We start from the raw sequence: 18,796 nt of genomic DNA on the forward strand, positions 1-18,796 counted from the left end.
CATTTAGATTTTATCTCCAATACTCAATTTTTTTTTTTTTTTTTGAGACGGAGTCTCGCTCTGCCGCCCAGGCTGGAGTGCAGTGGCCGGATCTCAGCTCACTGCAAGCTCCGCCTCCTGGGTTCATGCCATTCTCCTGTCTCAGCCTCCCGAGTAGCTGGGACTACAGGCACCCGCCAGGTCGCCCGGCTAGTTTTTTGTATTTTTTAGTAGAGACGGGGTTTCACCGTGTTAGCCAGGATGTTCTCGACCTCCTGACCTCGTGATCCGCCCGTCTCGGCCTCCCAAAGTGCTGGGATTACAGGCTTGAGCCACCGCGCCCGGCCAAATCTCACTTTTAATGACTAAATGAGTGCACAAACAATATCAAGTGAATGGGAAATCTTTTTTCCAACTAATGTTAATAACTCTTCACTCATTTTATTTATTCATTATGTGCTGGGTAGTCTCCTCAGTTGTCCTTTGGTTTTGGGAATGTCCTCACTCAATGCTTCCCTTTCACATTCAGTTCTGATTCACAAGCAGGCCTGTGCACATTATATTGTAGGGTCAAGCTGAAAAGACAAGGTTTCTTCAACTGGCTTGAGAGCTATGAGGTAGGCTGTTTCTTCTTTCGCTTTGTCCTATTGTGGGTTCTCTGGTGCCCGATAAGGTGTGAGCTCTGGGTGAAGGCCTTTCCACATTTGTTGCATGCATATGGGCGCTCCCCGGTGTGAGTCCTCTGATGTCTGATGAGGTGGGAGCTCTGGCGGAAGGCTTTTCCACAGTCCTGACACTTGTAGGGCTTAGCTCCAGTGTGAGTCCTCAGGTGCTGGGAGATGGCTGAGCGATCATTGAAGGTCCTCCCACACTCCTGACATTCAAATGGTCTCTCTCCAGAATGAACCCTCTGATGCTGTGTGAGGGAAGAGCTCTGAACAAATCCTTTCCCACAGGCTTGGCACACATAGGGCCTCTCTCCTGTATGAATTTTCTTATGCACAGAAAAGTATCTTGGGTTCCGGAATATTTTACCACATTCACTGCATCGGCAAACTTGGCTCCCCTTGTGAATTCTTATAAACGTAATCTGTTTAGCACTCCGACTGAAGGTTTTCCTGCAACCATTGCCTTCCTTGGCCTTTTGCCTTTCATAGCTCTTCTGATGAATTTTTACACGTGAACTATGTTTCATGCTTTTAACTTGTGAGTCACATTTGCGCAATTGTTTTCTAGGAGGAATTTTCTGGAGCAAAACTTGGTTTGTGTTAAGAGCACCATTGTTTGCCTGGGACTCAACGCTGTCAATTTTCTGGAGCGAAACTTGGTTTGTGTCAAGAGTACCACTGTTTGCCTGGGACTCATGGTTGTCAAAGTGCTTCTTCTGAGGAAGGTCTTTTTCCCGAGTAGACTCCACCTGCTTCAACACTGTTTCTTGGACTTCCTGGACTCCACCCTGCAAGGTATCTTCTAATGTAGAGGACAAGGCACAATCCCTTGAGGATTCTTGCACTTTCAGGCTGGGGGCTGGTTCTTCCTCAGGAATGTCAGAATTTGGAGCTAACTCTTTATTTTCCAATGTAGTCTCCCACCCTGAAAAAAATAAGCAAAAGATGTGGATACAATAGAGAGATGTGCTAGGACAGGTCTGAGAGCATGAAATGCATAACTAAGTTCAAAAGTCAGGATTTTTTTTTTTCCAAGTAGAGTCATGCAACCTGGAGAGAGACTGAAAAGCAATGAAGCAGCAGGGAGGGGAGCACTGACCTTGGTGAACAAGGGACAGAAAGGGCAGGGAGTATTCTCTGAGCTCTTCGAGTTCCTGTTCTCTCATACTCCCTCAGGAGATAGATAGCAAATCACTCCTTCACTGGACCTAAGGCTGCTTCTGGCCAACCAATGCCCCCACCCCTGTAAGTCTACAGTTCCACTTAACAGGCCCTGGACGGAGCAAGGGCCCCTTGAGGGAATGCCCAGTGTGGAGTCCAGAGAAGGTAAACACCCCTGACTTGGGGCTCCTGTGACCTACCAGCCCTGAGGTGGGTGAAGAGGGGGCATGGCCTTACCCACAGAGACCAGGTGCCCAAAGGTCTCCAGCATCACATCGCGGTACTCGGTCCTCTGTGTCGGGCCCAGCAGCCCCCACTCTTCCCGGCTGAAGTCCACAGCCACATCCTGGAAGGTAACTGGCTCCTGTAACATCACACGTGTGTCTATGCTCAGCAAGAGTGTCAGGGGGTTGTCAATGAGGGCAGAAGAAAGGCCAGCTGGGAGGTTCTGACAGAGCTCACTGTGCTAGGGACTCTCCTGCTTTGGGGATTTGCTCAGAGACACCAACCCAGGGCCCACAAGAGTTCTACTGGGTCCAAACCAGGGTCTGGGTCTCAGGCTGGGAGGCAGAGCCCTTGCTTCATAAAGAGCTCCAAGTGCAACAAGCAAACAACTCCATCCTAACGGCTCTATCCAGCTTGCCCAGTGCTGAAATCTTCCCACTGCAGAAGGTTCTCCATCTATTAATACTGTCTTCCCACCTGGTGGAAATGACAACCAAGCCCCTGCCTTTGTCGACAGGACTGACCTGGGGGAGGGCAGTCACCCTGGCACATCCATGACTGGTCCTTTCTGGGGAACTGACCAGGACTTTGGGAAGAAGAGGTTCCCCCAACCCTGCTTTACCAGGATCTGAGGCATTTTGCTTACATGGGGCAGAATCTGCCTAAGAAGAAAAGGGAGTGGCCAGGCGCGGTGGCTGACACCTGTAATCCCAGCACTTTGGGAGGCCGAGGCGGGTGAATCACCTGAGGTCAGGAGTTCGAGACCAGCCTGGCCAACATGATGAAACCCCATCTCTATTAAAAAACACCAAAAATTAGCCAGGTGTAGTGGTGGCTGCCTGTAATCCCAGCTACTCAGGAGGTTGAGACAGCAGAATCACTTGAACCTGGGAGGCAGAGGTTGCAGTGAGCTGAGATCGTGCCATTGCACTCCAGCCTGGGCAACAAGAGCGAAACTCCATCTCAAAAAAAAAAAAAAAAAAAAAAAAAAAAAAAAAAAAAAAAAAAAAAAAAAAAAAAAAAAAAAAAAAAAGAAGGAGGAGGAAGAAAAAGGAAGAAGAAGAAAGGGGAGAAAGCAGAGCCATGAAACAGGTTGGCCAGAGATTCTTCCCATCACCTGGGAGCACCTGGATGCAGCCTTGCCTGAAGCCTACTAGAGAAAACATGAGAGCCAATAAATTTACTTCTATGCTTGAGCCAGTATGAGCCACTTGCAGTGCAAATAGCTCTGACCAATGACACATACATACCACTACCCTAGTGGTCAGCACATCAGAACCAATCTTTTTCACCCACACCCCAGCTCTGGGTTATTCTGAAGCAAACCCCAGATACCAAAGATAAATACCTAAGTATGCATTTCTGAATGAGGGCTCTCTTGTGACCCGGATACGGATGTGCCTGCCTGTGGTAGTTCCACCTTTCAAGTCTCTGTAAACACTTAGTTCCTTCCCTTTTGCCTCCTGCTTTGTCAACTCCTGAGTCACTGTGCCTTGTCCCCAATGACGCCATGGTGGCTGGAGGGCAGGGCTGCTCTTCATACTCAGATTGCTTCAGCACAGACCTAAGAGCTCAGAATCTCAGAATGCCCCAGCCTGTGGGAGGTCTTAGGAAAGCCCAGGGCAGAGTGGATGCCTCAGGGGTGGGCCTGCCTCACAGGAGATGCTGTGGCCAAAAAAGGGCGACACTCCCCGCTTACCTCAGGGAGCACTGTCACTGGGCAGATGGCTGCATCCTCCTTCTGCTTCTCCTCCTGCTGGGCAGTGACCTCAAGGCAGCAGGTGGTGCCCTCGGCAGGTTGTCCTGCAGGAAGTACTGGGAGGAGACACCAACCAGAGGAGGTCAGCAGGTGTGGGGACCCTTGGGCAGGGCAAGGGTGGCCTCTTTGCAACCCATGGGGCCACCACACACCTGCATCATACTGTGGCTCCATGACAGCCTCTGTTCCTATCCTCCCTTCTCACCAGCTCAGCTCCCCTCACAGCATGTGCCCGAGTGCCCGCACGTGGATGGGCCCAGGATGGCTCACCCTCCAACGGTCACAGGGCACCAGTGTCCTCACTGCTGAGACCACTCCTTCCGTTTCCGAGGGCGGCTGAGGGCCCCAGCCCCTCCTGTGAGGCAGCTGACTGACACCTCCTCCTTAGAGTCAAAGCCCCTGTTTCCAGCCTCCAAGCCCTCCACCCTGCCTATTCAGGCACCTCATCCTTCCTCCCTCTCCCTCCCACCTCGTGGAAGGTGAGACTGTCCCCGGACCCACAACATGCAGCCATCTTGAACTGAACGTCACCAAGCCTCCTCCACCTAAGGAAACAACAGCTCCACCCAGCCCGAGGGTGCCTCTAACCACGGCTCCTTCATTCTAACTTTTCTCACATGACCCCACATGGTCCACAGGCTTCCACAATGCTAATCCACCCCCAACATCAAGGTGAGCAACAAGATGACTTAGGCTGGCCCACTGGGCCATCCCTTTCTCTTGGCCACAGTGATTAGATCTGGGATGAACACAGCCTATAGCCAGATGATTGGAGCCAACAAGGCTTTAGCTGGAACATTTGGGAAAGAGAAATCCCATGCAGGCAGACAGCCTGCCCATGAGTGAAGCCAGTGGAGAGCAGAAGAGGTAAGAATGAGAGACAGAACAAGTCTGGAGGACACTACTGGAGCTCCTGGGTCCAGCCCTGCCTGATGCTCGAGCACCATGGAACTTTTTCAATAAATTCTTCTCCCGTGAGCCATTCTGTGCAAGGCTTTGCAGCAGTCACATCCAAGAGTCCCAGCTAACACACTGACCACATAATGTGAGATTCTCAGGGTTCTCTGGAAAGCCTCTTCCCATTGTCTTCTGTGGCACTGATTTATTTCATTCACCCCTGAGGTTAAACACAGGGTGAATTCACTGACTTTCACCTCATTAACCCCACAACTGTCTCCTTGGCACCTAACGAACTAGTTTCCTATTGCTGCTATAGTGAATTGTCACAATGCCAGCGGCTCAGATTAATGCAAATGTATTACCTTATGGTTCTGGAGATAAGAAGTCTAGTTTGTGCCTCACTGGGCTAAAATGAAGGTGTCAGCATGGCTGTGTTCCTTTTGGAGGCTCCAAGGAAGAATCCATTCCTTGCCTTTTCCAGCTTCTAGAGGCCGCCCCAAACACTTGGCTTATGGCTTCTTCCTCTATCAGCTGCTTCTATCATTACATCTCCTCTGACCCTCCAGCCTCCCTCTCCTAAGGGCCCCTGTGGTTATGTTAGATCCACTCAAATAATCCAGTGCATCTCTTCCTCTCAAGATCCTTAAGTTAATTGTTTCTGCAAAGTTCCCTTTGTCATGTGAGGCAACTTATTCACAGAGTCCAGGAGGCAGGACATGGACACCTTTGGGGCAATTATTCTGCCAAGTACAGCACCCCAGACTTGGTGCATCTGACACAACTCATGCAAGTGCCTGCTCTGCTGCTTCGGATACCCGCATCTCCAGGATGCCCTGGCCTCTTAGAATCCCACCATCCCCCTGCAGGATACCTTACCCTTCCCCACAATCACAGACATCAACCAGTCAATCATTCGCTCACATCAGAAACCTCTTCTGGGCACCTGTGAGTGTGGAAAATGGAGGTGAGCAATGCAGAAGCACACACACTGTGCAACTCAGCCTGATGAAGAAACCGAGTCTTGGAGTCTTACTTCCAAATACACACTCCACACGTGTACTCTCTCCCCAGTCGGCCATCACCATCCTTCCTATCCAAGACACCACCCATCAAAGGGCATGGCAATAGCTGCGGGTAGCCTGTGTGTCCAGCCTCACACCCATCCTCTGTCCACCATCCACCACACATGCAGCCTGGTGGATCTCTAAAGGTCAAATCCAGTGGTGCCACCAGTTTCTGGAACGCAGGGATCGAACCCTACTGTTTTAGAAGAACATTTTGCTTTGCTTTAGAACTAAAGTCCCCACTGGCTGTGCCAGCTCCACCTTCTGCTCCCTTCCATCACAGACATACCCGATTTTTCTGAGTTTTGCATTTACTGTGATCCCTTCCATCTTGGCCCTTACAGGCAGTGCTTCCCTCCGCATGGCACATCTTTCCTGCCCCCTTTCTTTACCCTGGCCAAGTTCCACTCCACACCAGGTGTCAGTTGCAGACCTTCATGAACCTCACCATCACCTTGAGCTCCTCACAGCCCCAGCATTTTTCTATGCATTCTCATTTGTCAAATCCCTGTCTCTCCTGCTACTGCAGGCTCCGTGAGCTCAGTAGTCCTGTCTATCTTATCAAGTGCTACAGGGTTTATGGTGCAGCAGGGATGCCAGAGGGATGTAAATGAAGCACTTCATCTGTGTGCATCCATCAGAAGCCCACGAAGGGCTAAAGAATGCAGGGGTTTCAGTGGCTCTGACTCAGGAACATGTGGGGAACGTGGATGTCCTCAGTCTGTATGGAGTGGGCAAAATCATTCCCACGACCTTCCCAGGAAGCCTGGAGTTCTTATCTCCCCCACAGGGTCCTCCAAGACACCCTCATTAAGCTGTCCCTCTACCTACCCTTCCACTTACCTTCCTCCTCAGATATCCAGGTCACACCCTCTACCAGGGCCACCACCTCTTGGCAGTTCTCTGGGTGCTGCGATTCCACCCATGTCCGGAGCTTCACAGGCAGTGCACCTAGGAACTGCTCCAGCACCAGCAGCTCCAGGATCTGCTCCTTGGAGCGTGCCTCAGGCTGTAGCCACTGGTGACACAGCTCTCGGAGCTGGTCCAGGGCCTCCCGGGGACCTGTCATGTCCTTGTAACGGAACTTCCGGAACCTCTGGCGAGCGGCCTCAGGGTCACCTGGATGCTTGCCCTGCTGTTGGACCTGCTCACTGGGGGCATCTGGGCTCAGGCTTCCATCTTCAGCATATAGGGCCTGGATCTGGGCATTCCGGGGACCAGCCACCTCCTGGTTCAGTGTGAGGACCTCAACAACCTCAATGTTCATCAGGGGACTCTCAGCAGGAAGAGGATCCAATTTAGGGTCCAGCTGGAGCTCAGGATACTCTGTAAGTCAAAAGCAGAGCAAGAAATGAGAACAAGCACATGAAAAGATGCTCAACATCATTATTCACTAGGGAAATGCAAGTCAAAACCACAGTGGAATATACTTCACACCCACGGGGATGACTGTTGCCAAAGACGATGGTAACAGGAGAGGATGTGGAAAGACTGGATTGCTCATACACTGCTGGTGGGAATATAAAATGCTGTACCACTCTGCAAAACAGGTTGGCAAACCCTCAGAAGTTAAACACATAGTTATCCATGACCCAGAAATTCCCCCCAAGTATATATAGCTAAGAAAATTGAAAGCATATGCCCCCAAAAACTTCTATAAGAATGTTCACCGAAGTGTTATCTATAATAGCCAAAAAGTACAAATAATCCATTGTCTATCAACTGAGGAATGTATAAGCAAATTGTGATCTATTCATACAATGAAATATTGGCAATCAAAAGGAATGAAGTACTAATATATGCTACAACACAGGTGAACCTTGAAAACATCATGCTAAGTAAAATAAGCCAGGCACAAAAGGCCGCATATAATATGAAATGTCCAGAATATAAAAATCCAAAGACAGACAAGTAGATTAGTAATTGTTAAGAAATGGAGAAATTGAGAGGATTGGTGGGAGACTGCTAATGGGTATGGGGTTTCTTTCTTGGGTGAAGAAAATGTTCTGGAATTAGATAGTAGTGAAAGCTGTACAACCTTGTGAATATATTTAAAAACACTGAACTATTTACAGGAATGAACTTTACAATGTGTAAATTATATCTCCGTATAGCTGTTATAGGGAAAAGAACAAAAGGGAATGAGGGTTGAGAAGGGATCTGTGACACTGTACATGTATGCACAGTCACAGCAAAAATAACCTTCTCCAACCTCCACTGGGGACAAGAACGAGGATATCTGGGAATGGCAGGGGCTCTGGGTCCTGGCACAGAGTCCACAAGAGCACACTGCTAAACTGAACTCCAGGACTGTCCTGAAATGCTGAGGAGGCGCACAAAACAAGAGGAAACAAGAAAGTCCTCTAAAACTCCCCTCCAAAATGCTAATTCTAAATAATCTGGCCAGTGGGGTGGCTCACACCTGTGATCCCTGCACTTTGGAAGGCCGAGGCAGGAGATTCGCTTCACGCCAGGAGCTTGAGACCAGCCTGGGCAACATAGTAAGACCCTGTCTCTAAAAAAGTTTAAATTAGTCGGGTGTGATGGCATACACCTGTGGTCCTAGCTACTTAGGAGCCCGAGGCAGGAGGGCTGATTGGGCCCAAGAATTTGATTTTACAGTTATCTATGATTGCACCACTGCACTCCAGCCTTGACTACCAAGCCTGACATTGTCCCTAACAAATAAGGCCTTAAAAACAAATATAAAAGCATAAATAACTACAGATTATTACTTCCTTCTGATATTTGTAATGTTTAGTGGCAACGACAAGAGCAAACCTGCAATTTCACCCTTGCTGTGTGAGTATAAATGGTTAGTACAATTCTACCAGGAAGTAGCTCAGCATGAACCAGCAAAGCCACAGCAAGGAACCAGATACTTTCACTGGATGAATCCACTGGAGCTATTCGGAGATGAAGATAGGTATAGAGGCACCAAGGGAATGAAGAAAAACACCACAGCCAAACCAAATATAGCTAACACAGCACTGACCCACAGCCTCTGGCAACAAGCACAGGTCAGGACTTACATGACTGCCAGTATACCCTTTTATTGCTCCCCGCCAAGCCAATAGGGTTCTCCACTCAGAACCCTCCCTTATGAATGCACGTCTTCTCACTCCCTACCTGCCTTTGACTCTCTCTACAGAACACAAGGGACCGTGGCTGGCTCCCTACTATACCCGGCTCTGAGTCAACCTCTGCGTGTGCTCATCTGGACGGCCTAGGTCTTTATTTCCACAACATACAATTCCTGCCCCGCGCGGTGTGTATTAGGACAAAACTGGAAGAACAGGTAGTGTTGTAACACGGTTTAAGAAAATTGTTAAAAACTCCCTTGTAAGCAGTAAAACCTGCACTAGTTTTAGCGTGATTATTACAACGCAGAAAAGCGGTCGCAGGGCAGAAAATTACTAGTGTGCAACAGCTGCAGCCACGTTAAAAATAAAAAAGCTCCAGCGGAAGCATCTTTCAGAGCCCAGCGGCCGCCTGCACAAGACCCTCCTCGGCCCTGGTCTCCGTCGTCGCGCACTCAGGAATTCGAGGCCACAACCATAAACCGACCCTTTCGCCCAGATCACCGTCCACACAAGACCCGCTCTCTCTGCCAACGAAATGGGTCGACGCCTCCAGGCCAAGCCTCTAACCCCGCCCCCAGAACCGGAAAAGCGCCCAGAACGACGTCACCCGCGGGCACTACAGCTCCCAGCAGCCTCCGAGACATGGGCTTCCGGTACCATTCTCCCCACTCCCCGCTGACAGGGACAGGTCCTGGGCCTACCTGGGGCAACGGGGCAGCGCGGCAGGAGCTTCCACGCCTGCCTCACCTGCAAATATTTCGACGGAACCTGCAAATATTTCGACGGACGTCGCGGGCTGGGGGAGACCTTCCGCTGAGGCCACAGCAGGCGACTCCCAACCCCTTCCCTCTCCCGTTCCTCGAGTACAAGCCCTGGTCTGTCTGGGCTTCCCGTTTGCGCGCTGCACAGGTTTGACTGGAGGGACCCAGTGCTGGCACGGGCCCAGGTAGTCAGCTCCGCGCTGGGATCCGCCCAGAGCCAGTGGCTGCGCCGCCTCCTTGCAGCCCAGGCCGTCCTTCCAGCGAGGTGGTGCAGTTGTAGAGCAGGACCTGAGCCACGCTTTTAATTCTCGACCATTCCTAGTCTACGCTTGAAGGGATTTTTCTTCTTGATAAGATGAATCAGACACACTTGAGAACCTATTTCCAACCTCTTCCCCCAAATAAGCTTTTGAGGTATTTTCATTTTGGGGGCTTGCCCTCTCCAACTCATTTATTAACTGCTCTGATCTATATTTAATTCCCTTTCTGTTTTTTAGGACTTCTGGGGACTTATTTTGCCCCAAATAACTTTTCTTCATTTGAGGGCATACTTCATTTATTTTCTCTCAATTACAGTGGTTTTTTTTTTGTTTGTTTGTTTTTTTGAGGCAGAGTTTCGCTCTTAATCGCCCAGGCTGGAGTGCAGTGGTGCGATCTCGGCTCACTGCAACCTCTGCCTCCCGGGTTCAAGCAATTCTGTCTCAGCCTCCCGAGCAGCTGGGATTACAGGCGCCCGCCGCCATGCCCAGCTAATTTTTGTATTTTTAGTAGAGACGGGGTTTTGCCATGTTGGCCAGACTGGTCTCGAACTCCTGACCTTAGGTGATCCGCCCATCTCGGCCTGCCAAAGTGCTGGGATTATAGGTGTGAGCCACCGCATGCCCCAATTACAGCTTTTTTTTTTTTTTTTTTTTTTTGAGATGGAGTCTCGCTGTCACCCAGGCTGGAGTGCAGTGGCCGGATCTCAGCTCACTGCAAGCTCCGCCTCCCAGGTTCACGCCATTCTCCTGCCTCAGCCTCCCGAGTAGCTGGGACTACAGGCGCCCGCCACCATGCCCGGCTAGTTTTTTGTATTTTTTAGTAGAGACGGGGTTTCACCATGTTAGCCAGGATGGTCTCGATCTCCTGACCTCGTGATCCGCCCGTCTCGGCCTCCCAAAGTGCTGGAATTACAGGCTTGAGCCACCGCGCCGGGCCCCAATTACAGCTCTTAAGGCTTGACTTTTTCCTGAGAAGCAGCTGGGGGTAAGATTTACTGGAGGCCCAGCAGCACTGGACTAAATGCCTAGGACATAGGACATGCACCAACTGAATCTTTACTTCCTGGGGGGGCTCAGTGGCAGACCAGCACTGGGCCGCCAGCACTATTTTAGGTAATCACGCATGACACTTAAAAATCTTAACATGTTACTTCATAAATTCCTAAAATTTTCTTTCTGTATTCCTTAATTGAGGGATTTTAGTGTCTTAGCCCCTAGGAAAACTGTTGGATTCTTCTACTCCACCCTACCCGCTTCTAATATACTTACTTCTGCTTTAATCTTGATCATCAACCCATGAGGTGCCACACTCTATTCTGTACAGTGATCATAAAGCATCTTTTGCATGCTATGGAACCAAGGACACCACAGTGAACAAAACAGGCCACGAACCTAGAAACTGGCGGGGAAGTGATGGACTCATTCTGTGCACCTCAGTCCTCCACATGTCAACCCACAGACTATCCCAAGACCTTTAGGACAATCCTTACCACTGTCTATTCCAGGAAATTAGCTGCTACACTTCATGGAGGAGAAAATGGGAGCTCTTACGTTCACCAGCAGGCAGAGGTAGAACTGGATTCTCATTCCACCCATCTCATTCCACAGACATGACTGACCCAACCCACTTATGTGGAGCTGCATGATCCCTATCAGCTGGAACTCCAAATGGCTTTGAGCCCAGCAGCTGAATGAGCCCGTAGCAACGCAGTCCCCTCACCTACAACTGTCTAATGGGTTATGAAACAAATTCACTGAGGCTCAGAGCAAGGGGTTTAATCAAGAGAGATTAACTTCTTGAGCCTGAGTTTCTTCACCCGAAGTGATTGGATACCGTCCAGGCACAGCATGTGGTAAGGGCTGAGGGGAGCTGCTGCTTTCTCTCTCTTGACACTATCTTTTTCTCTCAGGATATTTCTACCTCTCTGCTGCTTCCCTTCCAGGGTGACAAACAGCCTTAGGCAGATGTCTTCCTCACAGTGCTGTTTTCCAGTGAATGCTGATTAGCCAGGTATACCAGTCCAAAACACAACGAAAAGCAATGATCTTTTCAGCAGCTTGTTGTCGGGGAAGAGTCAGAAGAGTACTTACCCTCAGTTCCCCTAATCCCTGGGCACAGTACTCTATCACTTTTCCTCCTTGTCCGGAAAGCTCTCAGCTTTCCTGTTCTCCTCTGTCATCATTTCCTCAGTGCCACTAAGCTCCCTATTGGATTACCTTCTGCGTCTGTCTCCTCCAGTGGACCACTGAGGCTGCCAACTGGGACTTGTGGATCTCACACCCCAAAGTAGAGCCTAGAGGAGGATCTGCCAAAGGCTGCTGATGATCTTTACATCACTCAGTTTTCGAGTCAATGACAGAACCACCATTTCACGAAGGCTGCCCACAGTTGCAGGCAGCAAATGTACAACCCATACACAAAAGAAATACGCCTGGTGCAGTGGCTCACACCTGTAATCCCAGCACTTTGGGAGGCCGAGGCCGACAGACCATAAGGTCAGGAGTTTGAGACCAGCCTAGCCAACATGGTGAAACCCCATCTCTACTAAAAACACAAAAATTAGCTAGGCGTGGTGGTGTGCGCCTGTAGTCCTACCTACTCGGGAGGCTGAGGCAGGAGAATCGCTTGAACCTGGGAGGCTGAGGTTGCAGTGAGCCAAGATTGTGCCACTGCACTCCAGCCTGGGCGACAGTGCAAGACTCCATCTCAGAAAGCAAAATAATAATAATAATAATAAATTCATGCTGGGATAGGCTAGGAACCCTGCCCAGGGTTGCAGAGTGGATGATATGGTTTGATTCTGTGTCCCTACCAAATCTCAGGTTGAAAAGTGATGCTGTGTTGGAGGTGAGGCCTGATGAACCTTCAAGAATGGCTTAGCACCATCCTTCTGGTGATAAGTTAATTCACACGAGATCTGGTTGTTTAAAAAAGTGTGGCTGGGCAGAGTGGCTAACGCCTGTAATCCCAGCACCTTGTGAGGTTATGGTAGGTGGATTGCTTGAGCCCAGGAATTTAGACCAGCCTGGGCAACATGGCAAAACCCCATCTCTACAAAAAATTAGCCAGGTGTAGCAGCATGCGCCTGTAGTCCTGGCTACTCAGGAGGCTGAGGTGGGAGAATCACATGAGCCCAGGAAGTCGAGGCTGCAGTGGGTCATGATCGCACCACTGTACTACTGCCTAGGTGAAAGTGAGACCCTGTCTAAAAAAAAAAAAAAGTGTGTGGCACCTTCTTCCTCTCTCTGGCTCCTACTTTTGCCATGATGTGCCTGTTCCCTGCCTTCCACCATGAGTAAAAAGCTCCCTGAGGCCTCCCCAGAAGCCAACCAGATGCCAGTGCCACCCTTGTACAGCCTGCAGAACTGTGGGTCAATTAAACCTCTTATCTTCATAAATAACCCAGTCTCAGGTAATTATAGCAATGTAAGAACGGCCTAACATAATGGGCAACAAAGGAGTTGGGTTCCAAACCCTGTTATTTCATGCCCTTGACACTAAGGGGGTCTCCCACAGCCAGCATCTTACTTTTCCTAGAATAAGGCTTTTCATCCAGAGGTCCACATGTGCACCACCCTCCTGCGTGGCATAGTCTTCCCCAACATCTTCACCTGATTCGCCTTTCCCATTCAGCTCTGAGCTCAAATGTCACCTCCTCAGAACCATCTTCCTGCTTAGTTCTAAACTACTGCTGCCCACCCATATCTCGCTTGTCCCCCACCAACATATCCCATTGTTTCCTTCTCTTTCCAACAGATTACCATCCCAAATACCTGATTAATTTATCATGTCTGTCACTCTATCTAGAGCAGTGCTGTCCAATGGAACCTTCTATAAATGAGATGTTCTAATCTGTACTGTCCAACCTAGTAGCATTAGCTGCAGGGCCAATGAGCACTTGAAAGGTGCCCAGTGCGACTGAGGTAATGAATGGGCAAGCTCATTTTTGGTGATTCAGTCAGCCATGGAATAGATGTAGGCTCAATGAAAGCAGGCGTAAGACCTGCCCCACTCGTCACTGTGATCCAGTCCTGGAACAGTACCTGGAATCCTGGCAAGTGCTCAAGTAATATTTGTTGATTCAACATAGCTTCTTCGTAACATGAGAGCACACATAGTTTGCACCCCACTTGCTTCTTTTCAGTCAAGCCCATGTCAGGGACTTGTATTTCTGGTCCCATGGTAAAATGGCTCCAGCAGCATTTCTCCAGAGGTTGATGGGTAGAATGACTTCAGGACACTAGTGCTGAAACACATCAGTGCAGTTTCTCCAGAGGTTGATGGGTAGAATGACTTCAGGACACTAGTGCTGAAACACATCAGTACTTCTAGCCTTTTTAAGCCCTCAGAATAAGTTAATACTTCTATTTATCAAGTATTCCACACTCCAGCACTTACAACTTTCTTCAAATAGGTCCTGCTCATCCTTCATAATTTATTCTTTGGTATAACTTTTTAAAGGTTTTAATATCTTTTGTATATCCATGTCAAATTTGATATTCCTGGTGTAAACCAAAGCTTGTTCTTTCTTTTTGAGATGGAATCTCACTCCGCAGCCCAGGCTGGAGTGCAGTGGTGCGATCTCTGCTCACTCCAACACCCGACTCCCAGGTTCACGACATTCTCATGCCTCAGCCTCCTGAATTACAGGTGCACGCCACCAAGCCCAGCTAATTTTTTGTATTTTTGGTAGAGACAGGGTTTTACCATGTTGGCCAGGCTGGTCTTGAACTCCTGGCCTCAAGTGATCCATTCATCTTGACCTCCCAAAGTATTGGGATTGAGCCACCCCAGTACACGTGTGAGCCACCATACCTGGCCAAGCCAAGCTACTACTATACATTTATTTTGTAATGTCATTTTGCTGAATTTTTTTTTTTTTTTTTTTTTTTTGAGACAGAGTCTTGCTCTGTCGCCCAGGCTGAAGTGTAATGGCGCAATCGCGGTTCACTGCAACCTCTGCCTCCCGGGTTCAAGCAATTCTCCTGCCTCAACCTCCCAAGTAGCTGGGATTACGGGCACACACCAGCACACCTGGCTATTTTTTGTAGTTTTAGTAGAGACAGGCTTTTGACATGTTTGCCAGGCTAGTCTCAAACTCCTGACCTCAGGTGATCCACCTGCCTTGGCCTCCCAAAGTGCTGGGATTACAGGCCCGAGCAAAATAGTATCATTTTAATAGTATTTCAGAGGTGTGCACCCCGGCATGCATGGCTAATTTTTAAATTTTTTGTAGAGCCCAGGAATTGCTATGCTGCCCAGGATGGTCTCCAATTCCTGGCTCCAGCAATTCTCCCACTTCAGCCTCCCAAGGTGTTGAGATTATAGGTGTGAGCCACTGCACCCAACCCTGTCTTTAATGGGAAGTTAAAAAATCTCCACTGCTCAGGGCAGTACTCTGATGCAAGTGGTCAATTTGTTCTAACAAAACAAAACAAACAAACAAACAAAGTTAATTTTAATGTTTCTCCTAGGACTAATTTTGGCAACTCTATACTTTTCCAAAAATCTTTCCATGTTTTGTTTGTTCATTCCTACACTCAACAAATAATTACTGAGCACCTATACTGTGTCAGGAACTGGACCAGGAAGCAGTGACACAACAGGAAGGAGCTACCATTTCCATCCTATGAGCACGGTTATGGGCAGCACCTCCAAAAATTAATATAAAATTCCAAAGAAGTCTCCACGTTTTTCCACTGATGATCAACTGACACACAACCATATTTGTGTGTTTGCACTTGACTGTGTATTTTATTTTTAAATTTTAAATTTAAATTTAAAATTTTTATCCTAGTCTTCTCTGTACTGTTCCAATTGTAGTATAAGCCAAAGCAAGCACACTTGAATTTTAATAGCTTATATATATATTTATATATTATAATGTCATATACTTTACACACATGCGGTTTCAAATCAGTCACAAAGAGGTTTCTCATTCTTTGTATAACATAGCTGTGCAAAGTACTATAACTAAAAACTACCTGTGGCCAGGCGCGGTGGCTCACGCCTGTAATCCCAGCACTTTGGGAGGCCGAGACGGGTGGATCACGAGGTCAGGAGGTCGAGACCATCCTGGCTAACACGGTGAAACCCCGTCTCTACTAAAAAATACAAAAAACTAGCCGGGCGACCTGGCGGGCGCCTGTAATCCGAGCTACTCGGGAGGCTGAGGCAGGAGAATGGCGTAAACCCAGGAGGCGGAGCTTGAGATCCGGCCACTGCACTCCAGCCTGGGCGACAGAGCGAGACTCCGTCTCAAAAAAAAAAAACAAAAAACAAACAAAAAAACTACATGTAAAATATCTGTACAGGTTCTTTTCCCCTGTATAGGTTTACTGTTTATTTATTCTTTACTTACTCAAAGTCATTTTGGCATTTTGTCTACCCACAAAATGAGTTCTTAGAATATTATTTTCTTCTCTATTTCTGATTTATTATTATTCTTTTTTTTTTTCCTTAAAGTCATTGCTCCTCTTTCTATAGGACTGTTGATGGTATTTTTCTTTCCCCCCAAAAATGTCTGCTTCAAACACTTAGTTCGTTTGTTTTCCTTCTTAATTACTAATTAAGACATTTCAGGCTTTGAAGTTATCCCTGAGTACAAGCCCTGAAACACAGGGAGAGTGGTCCCCAGATAAGAGGGTCACAATTTACATAAGTCTTAGAGGTCAGATATGTGGGAGGTGGCACAGAATGTGAAGTGTTCTTCAATAAAAGATCACAAAGCATGAGATCACTCTGCTTCACTGAATTCCAGCCAAAACATGTTTGACAGCCACCCAACATTCCAGACTCAACCTAGTTGCCAAGAATGTGGGCCCCACAAAGTTCTTTGTAGCACTCAAAGTAAAGATTTTCCTGGCTGGGTGCAGTGGCTCATGCCTGTATCCCCAGCACTTTGGGAGGCCAAGATGGGCGGATCACGAGGTCGAGACCATCCTGGCTAACACGGTGAAACCACGTCTCTACTAAAAATACAAAAAAAAAAAAATTAGCCGGGCGTGGTGGCGGGCGCCTGTAGTCCCAGCTACATGGGAGGCTGAGGCAGGACAATGGCGTGAACCCGGGAGGCGGAGCTTGCAGTGAGCCGAGATTGCGCCACTGCACTCCAGCCTGGGCGACAGAGCGAAACTCCGTCTCAAAAAAAAAAATATTTTCCTTTACCTTCTCTTACCTACCCTTTTGTTTCAAAGCCTGGCCTTGTATTCAGTCTTCTCTTTGAAGACATATTCTTGTCTCCTGCAACTTCTTCAGACATCTATTTGCTCAACAGTATGTACTGAGCTCCTAGTAATTCAGTCATTGTGTTAGCAAATGGGGACATACAGAAGGAAAAGAACACCTGCTCTCATCCATATTTTAAATATTTGTTCTAAATGTTCAGGTCAGATAATAAGCAAATTAGAAGAGACAAGACTACATTTACATACTTATCAGTGTTTTATGTAGGATTTGCCTTCTCTACGACATATAAAAATAGGATGAGACATTTCATTTTTATTATTCAATGGGGTTCTTTCCAGTGTGCATTTTTTTCGTTCTGTCACGTAAGTTGAGAGTTAAGGCTGGTTATTTGTCTGCACAGATTGCATTCACAGGATGTTTGCCCATATGAGTCCTCTGATGCTGAAAACAATGAGGACTCCTACTGAAGGGGTTCCCAAAATGCTGTGTTCAGGGAGGGGTCCTTGCCAGTGAGTTCTGGGACACCCGAAGCCTTTCCAACCCTATGTTCTTAGGTAATCTCTAGTACAACTTCTGTGATGCTGAATAAGAGAGCTATGCATGAAATCCTTCCCACAGCAATTATATTCTCATGGTTTCAGAAGCTCTTTGATGTAATACTCAATGTAAGAACTTTTCCAGTATGAATTCTCTCAAGATAAGACTGAGTTAGGCCAGAAGTCTTTCCTCACATGATCTATTTCTGAGGTTTCTTCCCTGTGTGAGTTCTCAGATGTTGAAAAGTTCATGAAAAGGACTTACTTCATTTGGGGTGTTTGCTGGTTAATGTCCCATGAAAGATGGCAAAGACATTAAAGAGGGCAAAGACAGGCTGAAAGTGAATTTTTTCAAACTAAACACATTTATTGCATCTTGTTCTTGGATAAAATAATGGTATGCCATTGATCACTCCATGGCCTGTGTGACCTTCTCAAGCTATAAAAAGGATGGAATCTCAAGAAGAATTTGGCTTTCTTCCTCCCAATAAAACACTCTCCTTGCCGGGCGCGGTGGCTCACGCCTGTAATCCCAGCACTTTGGGAGGCCGAGGTGGGTGGATCACAAGGTCAGGAGATCGAGACCATCCTAACACAGTGAAACCCCATCCCTACTAAAAATACAAAAAAATTAGCCGGGCGTAGTGGCGGGCGCCTATAGTCCCAGCTACTCGGGAGGCTGAGGCAGGAGAATGGCGTGAACCTGGGAGGCGGAGCTTGCAGTCAGCCGAGATCGCGCCACTGCACTCCAGCCTGGGGCAGAGCGAGACTCCGTCTCCAAAAAAAAAAAAACCACTCTCCTCATCAAACTTACTTTTTCAGACTCATGTTTGGTCTATGTTTCAAAAAGCTACTAAGTTCTTATTTGTAGGACTCATTTCCTACTTAACTTTGTTTTCTTTTCTGCAGTGGCAGGATCCCAGCTCACTGCAACCTCCACCTTCCAGGCTCAAGCCATCCTCCCACTTCAGCCTCCCAAGCAGCTGGAACTATAGACACATACCACCATGCCTGGCTAACTTTTGTATTTTATGTAGCAACAGGGTTTCACCATGTTGCCCAGGTTGGTTTCAAACTCCTGAGCTCAAATGCTCTGCCCACCTTGGCCTCTCAAAGTACCGGGATTACAGGCATGAGCCGCTGTGCCTGGCCCCTACTTAACTTCTTGACAAGTAAAAAATGTAAAATGCCCTGCAGGGTTTCCTACATCA

At 48.0% G+C, this 18,796-nt stretch overlaps 1 protein-coding gene across 6 annotated transcripts in view; it reads right to left on the reverse strand.

The window, feature by feature from the left end:
* Positions 1-253: 253 nt before the first annotated feature.
* The window catches only part of ZNF274 (zinc finger protein 274), a 33,582-nt gene continuing 15,039 nt past the window's right edge, over positions 254-18,796 (reverse strand). For all 6 annotated transcript variants that reach the window (XM_017850684.1, XM_017850689.1, XM_017850687.1 and 3 more), the window contains 4 exons: positions 6,600-7,082; positions 3,733-3,848; positions 2,046-2,172; positions 254-1,572 (listed from right to left, as the gene is read on the reverse strand). In XM_017850684.1, the coding sequence (XP_017706173.1) occupies positions 590-1,572; positions 2,046-2,172; positions 3,733-3,848; positions 6,600-7,082 (1,709 nt within the window). In that variant the 3' untranslated portion in view covers positions 254-589. The remainder of the gene's footprint in view (positions 1,573-2,045; positions 2,173-3,732; positions 3,849-6,599; positions 7,083-18,796) is intronic.

This window comes from Rhinopithecus bieti, unplaced genomic scaffold (assembly GCF_001698545.2).
Source record: "Rhinopithecus bieti isolate Rb0 unplaced genomic scaffold, ASM169854v2 scaffold_32008, whole genome shotgun sequence".
Taxonomy (NCBI): Eukaryota; Metazoa; Chordata; class Mammalia; order Primates; family Cercopithecidae; genus Rhinopithecus; species Rhinopithecus bieti.